We start from the raw sequence: 14749 nt of genomic DNA on the forward strand, positions 1-14749 counted from the left end.
CAAGGCCAGCCAGGCACTGGGGCAGCTGCGTACTAGAGTGCTCAATCAACACAACATCCGTATCTTCACAAAGCTGAAAGGCTACGGAGCTGTGGTTATCCCTTCTCTCCTATATGGATGAGAGTCCTGGACTCTGTACCAAAGGCACATCAAACAACTGGAGAAATTTCACATGCGTGCACTCTGCTCCATCCTCAGCATTCACTGGCAAGACCATGTCTCCAACTTGGAAGTCTTGGATCATGCAGAGTCCACGAGCATTGAGTCCCTGATTATCAGAGCTCAGATGTGGTGAGTAGGATACATAATCAGAATGGATAACCACCGTATGCCTTGCCAGTTGCTCTATAGTGTACTGGAGTCTGGGAAGAGACCTTGAGGTTGACCACGCAAGCACTACAAAAATGCTGTGAAGGGTACCTTACTCCAATGTGACATCCAGCCAAGGGAACAAGAAACTGTGGCTACTGACAGAACCCACTGGCGAGCCCTGTGCTATGAAGCCTCCACTGGCCTTGAAGAAAGGCACCACCAAAAACTGATAGAAAACCATAAGCGGCATCACAGAATAACACCCACAGCTACTACAACAATGGACTTCCAGTGACCCCATTGTGCTAGATTCTGCACTTCCAGACTGGGAATGGTCCTGGGAAGTTCAGCAAGCAGGGTGCTGCATAACCCACACCTGAGAGAGGAAGGAAGTGTCCTAGCACTGCCCTATTTGCCTGTAAGACTCTTCCAAATTTGCCTCAGTTGAAACCGAGATCAACCTAAATTATTTGTATTTCGCATTAGCTGGACCATAATCCACCTGGATTGGCCCAGTCAAATTTCTAAGGCATGTTTTATCTCTAAGCACAGGACAAAACACATTTTTCACTTCATGTATACCCCTATCGTTATTTTCTAATCATGTGGTTTTCTTAATAAAAATACAGGAGTGGTTTATCATTGCCTTCTCCTGTGTAGTATAAATTGATGCCTTTGCCATTGTCACTAAAATGATAATCCCTTCTAGCATTTTCCTATATTGCTTATGCCCAATCTAAATGCCAGCTTGTTTTAACTGGGCAGCTGGGATGACCTTCATGACTTGGATGACCCTGCTGGGAATATATACTTTTGGAATATACTTCTTTCTTCATCCCACTCAGGAATACCACATCCAACTGCCATGATGAGGCAGCACAACCATCCATCCATCCACCCCTCTATCATGTATGCATTAAAAAATATAATTTAAAATATTTTGATTATTATGAACAAGACTAGGGAAAAATCAATTATTGGTGCAAATATATTATAAACCCACAAGTTAAAATTTATTTCTTCACCTAAAAAACAAGCAACCCAGAAGATATACAGAAAATCCCCAGAGTTACTCTTGTAAAACTTTGAAGATTTATACAATCTTTACAGAAACATACAGTGTATCAAAATCTGCATAAATCAAATTTATAAAATGAGTAGAAATGCATAGTGATCAACTTACAGAGCAAGGATATGGGATCTATTTCTTGAAAAGCAATTTACAGTAGGAAAAGTCATTAGGAGTAACGGCTTATGTTGTCATAAGGTTTAAGCTTAAAAATACAGATCCATTCTCACATAATCATTTTTAAATGGAATTGCACACAATACCCATTTAGCACACATACACCTGCACAACGTGCAATCTCTTTCACTTATGCATAGTAATATGATTAAATTAATCTATATCCCAAAACAAATGAAATAATTTCATTCAAAGAAATACTAAATGTACCCAAATATTTTATCACCTTTTCCCCAGCTTCTTCCACCTTTATTTCTAAGTTAATTTATGACACTTTTTAATGGAGTCCCCAAAAGACAGATGCCTGGAAAATAAAATCACTGTAAAACTAAATTACATGTAACTAGTCTTAAGGTCAGCATTTATCCATTTAAATGAAGTATCTCCATCATTCTCTTTTAGGGGTAGAAAAAATTAGGGCCAAAGACCTGCACTACTGAAATTATTTTTGAAATTCAGTAAAACCATTTAAGAGTTTAATTTTAAAATGAAACTGAAGGCATTGATTTTATGCATAATAAGTTATTTCAGTAGAATACAGGTCTTCACACCAGACCCACAATGTAATAGTATGCTTATTGAGATTATTTTTTAAGACTGAATATTTTATTTGAACATTGTTTCATTTCCCCCAAAATGTGTTTTATTAATCCCACATTTTTTAAAAATATGTTCTTTTTTAATTAGTTAGAACTGTGAAGTGCTTCAAAATAATTTGGAAAAGGTGATTCAGAGAGCACTGGAGTGTGAATGAAACACCTATGTGCAACTCTAAAGCAGTTTCTTGGATCGTACATCTTCCCTCTACAGATCTCATGTGTTCTCAGGAAAAAAGATGCCTGCCTTAAAAATCTGAAGACCGATATTATGTTCACATCCCTGAATTCTCCCAAGAACCTTCTTGAAACTTAAACCAAGTCACATCACAGCCCTAATATATATATTTAATTTTCTATATTTGATTTTGTCTTCACGCTATGGCAAATCCCATTGTTCAAAACATCTCTTAATTATTTGAAATTAATCATTTGGAAGATTATTTGAAATTAATCATTTGGAAGAACAAAGTTTTGAAGTCATTTATGTACCAAAGAAAACAAAAACCCACTGCCCAATTCTACTACATGGATAGATCTCTAACCAAATACTGCCTGTAAAATAATTCAGAAATCGTTGAGAAATTGGATTCAACTTTATGAACTGAACTAGATAAATTTTACTACTCTATTTTATGCAGATTTTTTTTATTTCTGACGTATCTTTTTATGTAAGGCATAATACAGCAGGGAAATTAGTGCTTGTATTCTTTTAGTTGCAATTCAGCATGCTGACTTCCACTTGATGCAACAAATTAGAGACTTAAACTGTTTCAATGTTACTTTACACAAATGGTTCATGGATTTAAGTGCAACCCTTTACACCAGTTTCCTCATTTAAAATGTTCAAGATGTTTTAAGATTACTATTTTGGGCCCTTGCACAGCATTATTGGTATGCTTTATGCATGCATTATTTAATGTACTAATCAGGAATAAAGAGTACACTAGTAAAATTAGCAACATTATTTGAACATAATGAGGGCATTGCTAATTATTCCTATTTCTAATAAAAAGGGAGAGACTTCAACATACCCATGCTGTAACAAATTTTCTCTGGTTAGCTAAGGAGGAAAAATTAAGGAGGCACTAAATATACTGAAGATTCCTTTTTCAAAAAAGCAGCATGACTATGAAAGAAGGCCACCTTGGCTATAAACCTGTGGCAGTGCTTGGTAAAATGTAAAATCAAAATAACATATAACAAGTTGATAACCACCACATTATACTCCAAGCTTTTTCAAGTGAGTGTGTTGGAACAAAAACAAAAACAAAAACTGACTGCAAACCCCTGAGTGTAATCCCAAAGAAGACATCAAATACTTGGATCCAATTCTTTTGCTTGTGCCCAAGTGAAAGGCACTTATATGCACCTGGGAAGTTGCCGATTTCCAGCCCTTTACATCATTTAGAAAGTTTACAGAAGGTCCTTAAGGAGGGCTTTGGGATAGGGTTGTCACCATAACAAGAAAACGAAATGCCCTCTTGCCCAAGAAGAAACAACCTCCCACTACTTTGGATCCAAGCCTGTGCTTCTAACTTTGTTCCAGTGAAACAGAGTCAAAGCACTTTAAATGATAAGCCAGAACATCTTAAAACAACATCCTAAAACAAAACAAACAGATGTAAACATCTATTGACGTTTAAGGTAAGAGCAGTTTTTGTAAACATTAACTGCAGATGATAAATCTATTGTAGTCCATCTAAGTCCTTCATCCAGATAAGGAGATTCCAGGCTCCCAGCTATACAAGTTAACAGTTGCAGCAGTTTTCAGGCTATTTTCAGTTCTATACAAATTACATTTGTCAGTAGGTAGATGCAGCTATTTTTCTACACACTTAGGATATTGTTCATTTCCCATTTTTGTGTTGCTTTATTTGAGTCACAATCTGAAATAAATACTTGGTGTAGAACCTCTGAACGGTCCAAGCATTTTCCTGATGGGATGTGAGTAAATCTATGAATATTCTGGAAAACAAAAGCAATAAGCTATTAGTTTCCAATTAAAAACTGACCATTTAAATTTAATTGCATTATTATTCTCTTTAACTTATCAATAACAGACTAGGAATATAGGTTAGGAACTATTTGTTAGGGCAACCTGCCTAAGCCTAACAGCTCTATGGATCCTGAATTTTTGAAAGACATCTTCTAATTACTATTAGACAGATTTACAAGAAAAAAATATTTATACAAAGGAATACAAATATATTGTAGCTAGGCTCAATATGAATCCTAGCTAGACAAAATTACTGTAGTTCAAAGGCCTATTGAATCTGTAAATATTTCATCTTTAACTCTAGAAAGCATCACACCATGGAGTTGGCTCACAATTTGGGGGTTCTGGAATCAAAGTTCCTGCTAGGTGAAGGCTGTGGCTGTGACAGCCTTTGCACAATTACATCTTGTGTTCCAACTTCCCTTGCCTATTCCTACTGTTATACCTCCCTCCATTTTTAACCATCTGCAATCAAATCCCCTGTCCCTGAGAGCCCCTGCGAGTCACAGTCAAACCAATAATTATTAATGACTCCTCTTCCCAATCCTAGCCACACAACAGTACATAACACATAACACGAGAAGCAGAGCAGTAACACTAACAAAGCAATCCCACCCACTTTATTCATTCACACAACCCATCCCACCAACCACATTCTGACTCAACCTAGTGGGATTAGTGAGGACCAAGGGGTCTCACCTCTAGGAACTCTCCCTCAAAGGAGGGGGTACACAAAGTCCTCTGTGTTCTTGGCTCTACCACTTGCAGACTGGACTCCTGCCCTCCTGCAGGGAAGGAAGGAACTAGGAGCTGGTTCTGAGCTGTAATCAACATCTTTTTTGAGAGGAGAAGCCAGAGGCACTCATCTTCCCATTCAAGAGGCCAGGTCTGGCCCATCAGAATTAAACAATTTCCATCCTATGTTTAACCTTCCCTTTTGGGGTAGAGTACTGAGTAAGTGGTAGAGCTGAAGTTGCAGAAAGTTCTGGAAGATAAAGATTATCTAAAGCCTTGGCAATCTTGGTTCTGGCCTGGATATGGTATGAAAACAGCACTGGTCACTCTCAAGGATGACCTGTGACAAGGCTTGGACGAAAGCAGCGCAACCATCCTTGTCCTCCTAGATCACTCAGCAACCTTCAATACTGTCAACTGCAGTATCATTCTGGACCACCTACCAGTGTTGGAAATCAGAGGCCCAGTGTTATGGTGATTCTCCTCATACCTGGGTGGGCAGGCCAAAATGCTAATTGGGGAGCAGAGAGGTTAGACCTACAGGCACTTCAATATGAGGTACCTCAGGGTTCAGTCCTTTCCTCTATCTTATTCAAGGTCTATGTGAAACCTCTGGGAGACATCATCTGTTAGTTTGGGATGAGGTATCAATATGCAGATGATACCCAGTTATACATCTCTACTCTGGGCCCAATGTGAGATGTGGTGGAAGTCATGACCTGGCATCTGCAGGTACTCTGGTTGTAAACAGGGAAAAACAGGCTCAGACTCAACCCAAATAAGACAAGAGGGGCTGCTGATTTGGAAGGTTCCAGGACTGCACCATCCCCAACTCTTAATGGCTATGTGTTTCCTAAGAAAAAGGAGGCCTGCAATCTGGGAGTCCTCCTCAACTCACAGCTCTTCTTCGAAGAGCAAGTGGAGACAATAGTTAGGAGGTTTTTTGTACAGCTTCTATTACAGGATGCACTTAAGGGGGTCATTCAAGCCCTTGTTATCTCTAGATTAGATTACTGTAACTTGTTGTACATGGAACTGCACTTGAAGACCACCCAGAATCTTCAGCTAGACCAGAATGCAGTGGAATTAACGTTCAGCACTCAACCATGATATTGCTATGTTACCTCTCTGCTACAAGAACTGCACTGGTTATCAATAGGTTTCAAGTGCAATTCAAGGTTCTGGTTACTATATACACAACCCTATATAGCTCAAGGCAAAGGTACCTTAGACATGCCTTTCCCCAATAGTTTTTGCCCTCTCGACCCAAACATCTAGGAAGCCCCTGCTAAAAGTCCTCACCTACCAGTACATACAGGAAAAACAGTGAGCATCCTCTGTCACAGCTCTCCTCCTCTGGAATAGCTTGCCCTGGAAGTGAGGATCATCCCAACCCTGAAGGCCTTCCAATCCCTTTGGGGATTAAATGCAACCAGTGGTGCCATATTCCATCTAATGAATGTTAGCTTATTACTTTTACTGTTTAATTGCCAAATGCATTGTTATTTAATTAATTATAGTGATTTTGCATTGTATTGTAGAATAGGACACCTAGAGTCCAGTAAGATTTCAGGTGGCAGACAAATCTTATAAATAAATAACTAGGAAACATGAAAGCAAGTTTTCTTATCAGAAACACCCAGTTCTAAGTCAGAAATATAATTCCATGACCCACAACTGCAACTGGCAACAGAGACACTTGATCTGATGAATGACTTATAATTGAAGACCTATAAGTACCACACTACTAGTGTGCCTGCAACTTTTTCATTACCCTTCCCCCTTGCCTTTCAGGTCACAAAATAATACATACATACATACACATTAGGACTATAGTATGTTGTGGATGAAGTCATTAAATCTTGTTCATATACAGTAATGACTTCCATGATGGCCAGAGGCAGTTACAAAGAAGAATCCATTTATCAGAAGGTAATATTTCATGTCTAGTTCAACCTACGAAATGCTATAGTTTAAATCTGACTAGAATTCATAAACAGAATTAATCACATCATCCTAATGGTATTCTGAGCACCGATCAGATACCTTGAAATACTGCCACTCCTTGAATTCATTTAGATTGCAATGTGTAATCATAACTTTTGATCCATCAGGGCCTTTAGTCAAGCACTGGTCATACTGCATGAGTTGGTTAGCTTCATTAATTCTGAACAGCTAAAAATGAATATTAAAAACAACACATATTTTGTTCTAATAATTGAAAAAATGCTAACTTATAAAACATTGTTGCATACAAATAAGACTGAAATCAGCCTATTTTGTCTTTTATTCTATGAATTGTAATATAATTAAAGAGGCATTCTTAAATACGTATTGGCAAAAATAAATCCTTAAATACTGAATTAAGATATAAAATTTTTGGAAAGCTATATGCTAAATACTAAGTTTGAGGAGGAACTTGAATGTGTATCTATCGATTCCTAGTTAAATACCTTACCCATATACTGCACATATCAAATATATTAAGAATGCATTAAACAAGCAGCAATTGTAATACTTACAGTCTATAACTTTATATACACAATTTTAACAACTCAGATACATATATTGAAACTAGGGTTATTTTATGGATCACTATTTTATTATATTCAGAAAACCTTTACATTCTTCTGAATATAGAACTATTAGTTCAAATAAACAGCCAACATACAGTAATCTCCAGTTCTATTCAGAAACTTGCAGGGGAAAAAAAAACATTTGGTTTGAAAGACTAAAATATAGGGAGGGTACATAGAAGCTAAACTGTTAAGTCTTAAGTGAACACAAATATAGAGTGGAGAATATTATTCCTGCTTACATGGCATGATAGTTAAGGTAGCAACTTAAAATCTGTACCCTTTGGCTGCTTTATCTTATTTGTCAGAATCACATAAACTGAAGCAGAATTACAATAATCATAATCACTTTACCTATTTTCTGCACACATTACACTCAAAGCAGTTTTATTTCTTTAAAAAGAAACAATTTCAAACAAATCAACAATAAACAGATTGTAGCATAGTATTATTGGGGCAAGGCCTATGTAGCTGTAATAACACTTTCAATATTTATGTAATGCTTATATCACAAAAAGTCTCTTGGACTGGGAGAGGAGGGCAGCCCCTAAGCTTTATTTCAACACCTCACAGCAATCTAAAAATCATAAGCAAATATTTGATGTTTTGGCTTTCTTCACAATTCAAAACATGATCTGATTCTACTTACCTGATTTCCTCCCATTCTATGGCATGGACCGAGTTCCACAAAGCCCCCATTGGTATGACCCATACTGTCTATGCAGTATGCTGTTTCAAAACCTCTAATCTGAAACATATTTACGATTTGTATTATTGTTAAATGTTTCAATATATAAAATTAGGAAGAAATAGAAATAATATGCAAAAATGTTATCTGTAATCTACAGCAAATCCACAGCTCAATATAATAGTGGAATATATAAAGGTAAACAGTACATTAAAGATCAATAAAAGATTCAAAGCAAACCCTGTAACTCTTGTTTATAATTAATGCATATTGTGACCACTCTCAAACATCCTTTCAGATATGAGGAACCTAAGGATCTCCAGATATGAGGAACCTAAGGATCTCCAGATAACCTAAGGGGTCCAGGAGGCGAGCCTTCTCTGCAGTGGCACCCGCCCTTTGGAACATCTTGCCCTCGGAGTTGAGACAGGTTTCCTCGCTCTCAGACTTCCAGAAGAAACTTAAGACCTGGTTCTGCCACCTTGCTTGGGAGGGGGAGAGTGATAGCTCAACCTGGGGATGGCTGGCGCCATAGCACCTCTTAGTGATTGTGTTCCATCTCCACTTGGTTTTTACATTTGTTTTTATGTATATTTTAATGTAATTTTTATGTGGCTATGTTTTTAATGCTATTTATTGTAAACCGCCCAGAGTTCCCCATTGGGGGAGATGGGCGGTGATATAAATTTAATAAATAAATAAATAAATATTGGCAAACTACAACCACAACTTTTTTCTTTGTTGGTCACAGCAGAAGAAGCTGCTGAACTGTAGCTCACCAACATCTAGAGGCCACAGGTTCCTTAGTCCTGGTTTATCTATGGAGCATCGAAGTGAAAAACAAGAGAATTTGTGCATACATCATGTCTTGTCTTCAACTTAAGTATCAGCAAAGAGAACTCTCCCTTTATAAATTCCACTGATCTTCTAAAGCATGCTTTCCCAATAAATGAAATAAATAAATAAATGAAACTGTCATAATATTCTCTATCATTGCCACAAGACTGTATTATGTATTAAATAATATCTCACAGCAGCAATCACAATAAATGAAGTCTAGTGAAATATATTTTACACATCTCATACCCAAGGTATTATAGAAAATATTTGTTGCATAAGAATAAGAATTCTGTTTTGTTACAGGAAAAAAGCAAGGAGTTTATTTCAAATAAGGCAACCCTTTAACGATGGGTGATATAATAGTATTTACATACAGCAAAGAATGTAATTCCCCTGAATCATTTTCAGTGGCTATTGATTCTATTTAATGCTCTATTATTGGCAAATGTCAGTGGACTAGTGAATGGCAAAATGGGCTTGGCAGTAATTGCCGGCTTTATTTTAAAATCTTCTGGATTTTCATCTTGTTTTTTCCTACTTTTTCCTACCATATTCTGTTCTGTATGCCTCAATCCTTATCAATCTCTTCAATGACCATCATTATGACTAAACAGCTTCTTTACATATCCTTCTCTTTGGCATCTAAATTCAATTTCATGAATACATATTTTAACTCCTGTTGGCTTATTTATTACAACATACTGATCACAGAACTCTCCTTTGGACAAAGCCCAAGGGCCATTCTATCCAGAACAGTTAGAATGCATGTATAAAAAACCAACAGTTGAAAAGCACGGCAGTTTAATATGTATTCATTGTTGATAGTAAATATTTGTTCAGTTGTTATACTGAAGTATTCCTATTGTCACTTTTGACTAATACAAACAAATACAACACAGACAGCATTCACATTTAATACAGTATATTACAGCTCACCTGCTTTTTCTTCTCTAACTACATTGTTGGCACAGTTTAAAAACGTGTGTGTTTTCATTCTTAAAGTGCTTTACCCTGTATAATAATCATCTGTTCACAACTAATGCTAAAATTTTGATTCTCCCCAGTCAATAATGCCTAAAATCTGATGTTAATATATGAATGCTTGCTGCTTTTTGCAATTGTGTACAAAAGATTTGAAGTTTTAAGTTTCAGCTCATGAAAGAATATGGTATACTGTATGTATTACTAATTGGTTTGCAAGTCCTACCTGGAAAATCAGCACTGTTTTCTGACAAACCTGCAGTTTTGTTCAGAAGACCTGAGAATCTTAGAACTTAATATGATTCCAATAGTTTAAATACTGTGATTCCTTTTATGCAGATAAGAAGACACCTATTTCTAACAAGATTCCATACCCTTCTCCTAACTGAGCATACACTCTTAGATGGATTAAGTCTAATATTAGCCCAGGACAGTGTAAAATACTGATTTAGATCGAAGAATAGTTACCTCTCCCCACTCCACATTTCTAGGTGGCAGCGGATAATGAGAAGTTATATCATAAGCTATTTCTTCCATAAACCATTTAAAGCTTTTGCATTTGTGATCTTCACGAAATTTCTTCAGGTCAGATATATCACCGTAAGCTAGTGCTTTTGTTTCAGGACGACTAGCATAGAAATAATCTTTGAATTCATCCCACCAGACCTCCACAACACGGACATAGTTCTGTAAAAACACAAAAAATTAATGCATACATTTTAAAAATAGGGAAAGTAACAATCTCACTTGACTGATTTTATTCCACTCTCTCATTCAGGAAAGGATATTATGAATGAACGGAATGTTTCACACAATGACGTTAATTTACATCTTCAGTGAAAGATAGATTTAAAGTAGCTCACTCTATGAATTATCACTGGTATAAAAAAGGTTTAATCACAGTCATATCTATTTTAACAATGTGATAGTTGGGATAGAAGAACATTGCTAAGACTTTAACAAAATTATCCAGTTACCAACTTACAGGATGATTAGTAAGCAATTCTACAGATAAATTTTTACATATTTTTTATTCACCCAAACTAGGGATGAAGCAGCTTTTTACAGCTAAAGGCTGCATTTAGAACTCTACTGCCAAGTGTCATCAGTGCAATTTACATAGATGGATTTCCAGAGACTGCAAAAAATTGCTTGGGGTTACTGAATGTTCATCTATTAACTAAACAGGGATAGACATTAGAAGAAAATTATTAGGATGGATGTGCACCAACTGGAAGATTCAAATTAGGTCTAATTTGGCTTGATTTGACTCTGAAATAGTCAGAAGTTGTCTATTTAACCTAGATGTGATGTATATTTGACCTTACATTTTTGCATTCCTATTCATTTCAGGTGTGAACCTATGAACAGCTTTAATTTTTTTGTTAACAAAATAAAACTACAGGAAACCTGTCCAATGTCAAAGAAATAAATGTCAGTCTTCTCTCAGTTTTGACCGATAGCTGCAAGGAGTTCAAGGAGTACTGAATAAAAATATGTTTATATAATCATACTTGTTAATCTCATTCAGAGGACAATGACCCTAGGGAGGCTTTTTTTTTCGGTCCCTTTGAGTCAGTGTTGACTCCTGGAGACTGCCTGGACTAGTCCCTGCAGTTTTCTTGGTAAGATTTCAGTAATGGTTTGCCATTGCCTTCTTCCTAGGGCTGACAGAGAGAGACTGGCCCAAGGTCATCCAGCTGGCTTCGTGCCTAAGGTGGGACTACTGTAGAACTCACAGTCTAACAGTGTCTAGCTTGCTGCCTTAACCACTACACCAAACTGGTTCTCCTGGATGGCCCAGCAGAACAATAAACAAGCAAAAGTTGAAATGGAGGGCATTTAGAGTTAATCTTCTTTCAATTCTGCTTTAATGTCACTGAAATATTTAGTTTTGGACAGAATTAAGGGTCATTTGCAGGAAAGGACTCAACATTTCTCAGCACTGAGATGAACAGCCCCAATGATTCCTCCTTTAGGAGGAAGCATTGGGAGGTAGAATGAGTTTTCAACTCTAATCTTTATCCCATCCTGGAGAAAATGTAAAAGTAGTAATATTTTTGCAGACATATTGGCTGGCTTTTGCAGTGCTCAAAAACAGCAAATAGCTTATTACATCTTGTTATGATTTTGTTTAACTGACTTTATAAAAATACACTTTCAACTTTCAGGGCCACAGAAGCAGTTCAATTTGCTCCCTGATTTGGCTAAATATATGTATCTCTATTTAAAAATATTTTAAGCATTTCAACCATTAACATGAAATGATGATGTAGATTTACATTTATTGCTATTAATATTTTAGGGACAGAAACACTACCTTTAAAGTAGGTGATGATCCAACATAAGCTGGAGGTGGATTCCCTTGCCATCCCTGGAGACGATATATGTGTCCAACACGAGAACAAGGCACAAACAGTAGCTTCCCTCCACACTGCCAAATCTGAACATTGTAATATGTGGGATTAAAACATTTTTTTAAAAAAAAATGTATTTGCAAGCAGATTTTAGAATGTCAATGCTCCATAGTAAGCATTTAAGCGAGCTGCACTTTTACCATTACTGCCAGAATGACCAAAGAAATCTATCTTCCCTAGTTAAATCTAATAAGCACTTACATTTTATCTGGAAGAAAAAAAATATAAGTGTTCAGTATTAATAAATAGCCAAGATTATAATATATTAACTGGATTTCTGCCAAATTATGAAGTCATATCTCCAGGTAATTTTAGAAACTCATTTCATTTTGTAGTCTTATATTAAAATCAAAAGGATACAATGTAAATCTGAGACCAGATCGTTTTTTTTTAGATCATATTAAAATGCTCATTAGGTTTCAAGCTGATGTATTAAATTTTAGCACACTAAAGAAATGCAATTTCTGACTTTATTAGTAGGATTTTGTTGGACTCTTTAATTGCAATAAACACAGATGTGGCTAGAGGTCTAAAAGCTTCCTTCCTTCTTAGAAGGTATTAGACCAATATTGGTCTTTTGTTTCCAAAAACTTGATATAATTCCGGATAGTTTAATAGAGTAGATAATTTTATATTTTAATATATTCGTAGCTATTCTATCTATGTGGGTTTACTCAAAGATTTTTCTAGTTCATAAATTGGCTTTATGAACTCTGCTTGTATGAATTTTGGTATTATTTCATCAAAAATATCACCCAATGACAAACTTTACAGCAAGTAAAGCTTCTGTAAAGCTGTCTATCTAGTCAACCATGTATTGTACAACATTATTCAACCTGAGCTTGTTCAAACTTCAAAATTACGAAGTTGTTACTTGAAAAAGATGCCATATCTTAAGTCTCTTATTATTTATGTGAAAACATATAAAAGAGGTCTCCAACTTCACCTTTGCGAATTTCCTTTTAACCCAATCTCATGAAATATTAGGCAAATAAGGCACAGACTAAAGACCACTAGATGTCCTATTAGAAAAGAAATATTTTTAAAAGTCCTACAGAAAAAAAGCTATACATGGGCCTTACGCTATAAAACAAAACAAAATTAAACAAAATTAAATTTTAAAATATCCACAATAGAGGACTGGAAGAGTATTCCATAACGGTCTATATAACTTCAACTAGAAGCAGAGTGCTAGGAAGGAAGATGGCAGTTAGTCCCTTTATTAATCAAGGTGAACATGAAAACTAGTCTGAAAAGTGATCAGATGTTTACTTGAAAAATGGTAATGAACTCTTTGGAACAACTATTTACCTTGTAGGATATTTCAAAGTTTTCACCACCCCAGATTTGTAGACCTGGATCATAGAGACCTAACTCAAAAAAGAAGTCACGTTCAATGGCAAATAATCCACCAGCCATCGCAGGTGATCTAGAAGATAGACAAAAATAGTTTTTATGCAGCCTATCTGAAGAAATTGTTCTTTTATTAACGAACCAGGGGAAAACTTAGATATGCAGAAATTATAAAGCGTTGATTCTGAAATCACAATATGATCATTACAATTTAGGAATACTGAAGCAGATTAAATGCTGTCCATTTCTTTCTCTCAACAGTTTTAAACAGTTACATAAAGGAAAAAAAATGCTAGGATGGAACAGTCCCTTTTCCAAGCTTAAAAAAACAGTTAAAATATTACAGCTTGTTTTATTTTTACACAAGGAGGCATTATCCACAATGTGCCAATTTGTATCAGTTTAGAAAAGATGAAAATGTGTTTTTTGTTAAAAAAAAAGGGGGGGGGGGTTTAAAGAGAAAAAGGCATTAGTGGGCCAAAGACTAGAATGCTCAGCTATTGGAAGTTTCTGCCTATAAGTTATTAAAAGACCTTTGTTGAATACTGGGATTTTGAATATGGGTCCCAACATTTTTCTGTTAGAGAGAAAAATGTTTAATTAATTCATCAAAGCTTCATAATTTCACTGAAATATTTTGAACTTAATGAAATCATAAAGAGTAAAATAAAAACAATGCATCCATTTTTTTAAAATTGTAGTGAATGATTAAAAAACACATTTACTTTAGCTACAGGAAAAGGATCTTTGAAAAGAAAATAAGCCAGGTTGCAAGGTTAGTGAAGAATAATTGAATCAAAGCAGAACCGTAGCCCTATTAATTTGGGGACAGGAAAAAGGGAGATTAGAATAATCTCATTCCTTTCCAGGCAGATGTATTTTCTTTTTGAATATCCATTTTATTGGTGAAAGCAAATGAAAGAGAATTGTAAAAATCAACAGAATCAAAATATTTACACTAAATAGAAATATCATGTATTTTGTTCTCATCAGTGTTAATAATACT

General features: G+C 35.8%; 1 protein-coding gene across 2 annotated transcripts in view; it reads right to left on the minus strand.

Annotated features, from left to right (window-relative positions):
* Positions 1–1301: 1301 nt before the first annotated feature.
* Positions 1302–14749, minus strand: part of GALNT7 (polypeptide N-acetylgalactosaminyltransferase 7) — a 39645-nt gene continuing 26197 nt past the window's right edge. For both annotated transcript variants that reach the window (XM_063310680.1, XM_063310679.1), the window contains exons 7-12: positions 13702–13819; positions 12294–12416; positions 10442–10660; positions 8114–8212; positions 6935–7063; positions 1302–4122 (exon numbers count right to left, since the gene is read on the minus strand). In XM_063310680.1, coding sequence (XP_063166750.1) covers positions 3985–4122; positions 6935–7063; positions 8114–8212; positions 10442–10660; positions 12294–12416; positions 13702–13819 — 826 coding nt within the window. In that variant the 3' untranslated portion in view covers positions 1302–3984. The remainder of the gene's footprint in view (positions 4123–6934; positions 7064–8113; positions 8213–10441; positions 10661–12293; positions 12417–13701; positions 13820–14749) is intronic.

This window comes from Candoia aspera, chromosome 8, assembly GCF_035149785.1.
Source record: "Candoia aspera isolate rCanAsp1 chromosome 8, rCanAsp1.hap2, whole genome shotgun sequence".
NCBI lineage: Eukaryota > Metazoa > Chordata > Lepidosauria > Squamata > Boidae > Candoia > Candoia aspera.